At 39.7% G+C, this 2,776-nt stretch overlaps 1 protein-coding gene across 3 annotated transcripts; it reads right to left on the bottom strand.

Annotated features, from left to right (window-relative positions):
* On the bottom strand, window positions 203-1,914 carry LOC109843029 (pyrophosphate-energized vacuolar membrane proton pump-like). 3 transcript variants are annotated; one of them, XM_020411961.1, is made up of 2 exons: window positions 1,388-1,914; window positions 203-1,255 (listed from the first exon to the last, which is right to left on the bottom strand). In XM_020411961.1, exons 1-2 carry the CDS (start codon window positions 1,651-1,653, stop codon window positions 1,204-1,206), a joined length of 318 nt encoding a protein of 105 aa, XP_020267550.1. In that variant the 5' UTR covers window positions 1,654-1,914; the 3' UTR covers window positions 203-1,203. The 3 variants fall into 3 exon arrangements, with proteins under 3 accessions (XP_020267550.1, XP_020267551.1, XP_020267552.1); XM_020411962.1 differs by having other exon boundaries at window positions 203-465; XM_020411963.1 differs by having other exon boundaries at window positions 203-455.

Below are 2,776 nucleotides of genomic sequence, written 5' to 3'. Positions count from 1 at the left end.
TCTTTTGTATGGCATAAGCGTGCACAGAGACACGGACTCTGCAATATCTGAATTAACCAAAATCCAAACACATACTGACAATAGATCATCTCCAACTTGTACCCGTCATATATTAAAAAACAGTAACAGGGAAATCTTTTGAATCCAGGTTACATCTCGGCCAAAGCAATCCAGATTACACAAATAACAACAAACAACAAAAGATTCGAAGAGAGTATATACACAAATCGCAAAGCCAAGGCACAAACAAACAATCACCGACCAAACCAAATCTTTTGAGGCTGGATCATCCCCTCCTCCATCGTTCATAAGCTTATCAAGCACCACATTAAGGTCCATTGCTTGCCCATTCTCTGTCAGTTCACATTAAGGTGCTCTGGAAGAAGATTGATGTAGCTTTGCTAGCTGGAGTTGAGCCTCAACTATCTCATGTTTGTCATGGAGAACTTGAATACCTGTTTGAACCTGCACAGTTCAGCATATCTTTCACAAAGTAGGTGATCCTCCTACTTCTATAAGTTCATGCCAAATCCAATGAGGGAACTTTGTTAGAACCACAAATAAGTAGAGCATTTAGAGACATATCATGGCCAAGTCATTACACGGAGAGCAAGACTGAAACCAAAGGTCAATTAACTGAAACAAATATAGTTGGAAATTTAGTTTGCACACAACTAAAACTAGAAACCAATATAATGCAAACTGAAACCAATCATGAATCAAACTGAAAGATTAGTAGGTTTGAGCTCCACAACTCCAACCTTGGAATTTACACATAATATAATACAAACTGAAACCAATCATGAATCAAGAGCCAAGCTGAAACAAAGGCCAAGCTGAAACCATGCACAGAATAGCAGGATGAAAAACAAATTGACACTCAGGCACATAAAACATACCTCAAATATATTGCAATATATTGCCTCAAAAGAAATTCATGAAAATGTGTTCAGAAAAGGCCCTTTTTTCAATATATGCCTCGCCATGAAGTTTATAATAGCAATGTTGGCTGCAATATATTGCCTCGCCAATATATTCCTGCAATAAACTTTGGCTGTATATTTTAAAAATAGCCCATCATCATAACACAAAATATGCATCAAATAAAAGATAAAAGTACATAAGCATCAATTGCCAATGGCAATTGTGCTCAACAATCCAAGAGCAGCAACAACAATACCATACATCGTAGCCAAGCTGAAACTAGTTTATGAGACCAGCCCATAAACCAATAGCAACACAGAAGAAAAGCTCCCTGCCAATTCCAACTCAAACAAATTAGATAACAATATATGAAACAAGACTCAACGGTAGCTCCTTGTCCCTGTCAATTCCGACTGAAAAAATAGATAATTATATGAACTAGTTTAAAATAGTTTTGGCTTACCAGTTCTTCACTTCCTTCTGGACACCAAAATTGAAGATGGTAAAGGAAGCTGGAAGAGCTCCCCAACTAACAACAGTGATTCCAACATTCGTAAGTGCAGTAGCGATAATGAGCTGCTTCTTTAGTGCAGGCTCAATCTCCTTCACTGCCTTAATTTCAAAAAAGTCAGTTGCAAAGAGAGTCGTGATCAAATAGACAATAATGCTCATAGAGCTGATAAGGAGGGGGTACATCATTGCAGTCAGTTTTGCCCCATTAGTTATCATTTTAGCATGAACTCAGAACAAATCAGAGCTCAAACAGAGCACGAAACACCAGAAATCAGAGCTCGAAATCGGAGCAAAAATCAGAGCTCAAATTGGAGCAAGATCTCAAGATGAAACTCATCACAAATGAAATTTAATCCTATGTATTACCACTTTTACCTCCGACTAAAGAAATTTCAGTTGAAAGATGCTAATATTGTCAATTTAGGGTCTACAAGATTAAAAAAGAAAGACCCAAAGGCAAAAGAAAGCAGATCAAGAGTTGGACCTGAGCTATCGGCACCTCAATTGAAGAGGAACCGGATGCGGATCCAGCCAAGGCGACGTGTTAGCAGGCAGGGAGTGATCGGAGTCGAGGGCCGAGACGGGAGGGAGGGGGCCGCCGATGGTAGAAGCTAAGGGTTTGGATGAGGGAAAGAGGGAGAGAGACGAAGCAGCTCTCGATTTCGTCCGAAGAATCGAACTTCAGCTCAATCGAAAAGGAGGAGGGTTCCAGGGGGCGGGTGCTTGGGTCATGATCGAGAGAGGGAGAGGGAGGAGGGGAGGGTTTTGGGAGAGAGAGGGTGAAGGTCTGGGAAGTTCTGAGCTGAGGAATATGGGTCACGAGAGGGGTGAGGCGTATTTGAATTGGGATCAACCGTTCGTTAAATCCACGGCAAGAAAGAATCGTTTCGCACGTTGCTGTGCGAAAATCGTTTCGCATCCGAAGATTCCTCTCTCTCTCTCTCTCTCCTCTATATATAAGTATAATATATATATATATATATATATATATATAATAAATAAAAAAAAAAAATATAGGGAGAAGGTTCTAATAAAAACCTTCTTAGCTAAAAACTAAAAAACGCTCCCTTCATCCAATGGCTAGGATTCAGTCAAACAGTCAACAGATACATGTATTAATTACCTCATTAAACACATGCATTAATTACATCAACGCAGTGAATCCAGATTCACTGCAGTGATTCGAGATTCACTACAGTGATTCGAGATACGTTAAGGTAGTGAATTTGGATTCACTGCGTTGAGGTAATTAATGAAGTAAATAATGCATGTGTCTGTTGACTGTTTGACTGAATCCCAGCCATTGGATTCATCTAGATCCAATGGATGAAGGAGGTTT

The sequence above is a fragment of the Asparagus officinalis genome, chromosome 5, assembly GCF_001876935.1.
Source record: "Asparagus officinalis chromosome 5, Aspof.V1, whole genome shotgun sequence".
Classification (NCBI taxonomy): Eukaryota; Viridiplantae; Streptophyta; class Magnoliopsida; order Asparagales; family Asparagaceae; genus Asparagus; species Asparagus officinalis.
This window is presented reverse-complemented; position numbering and strand designations above follow the sequence as displayed.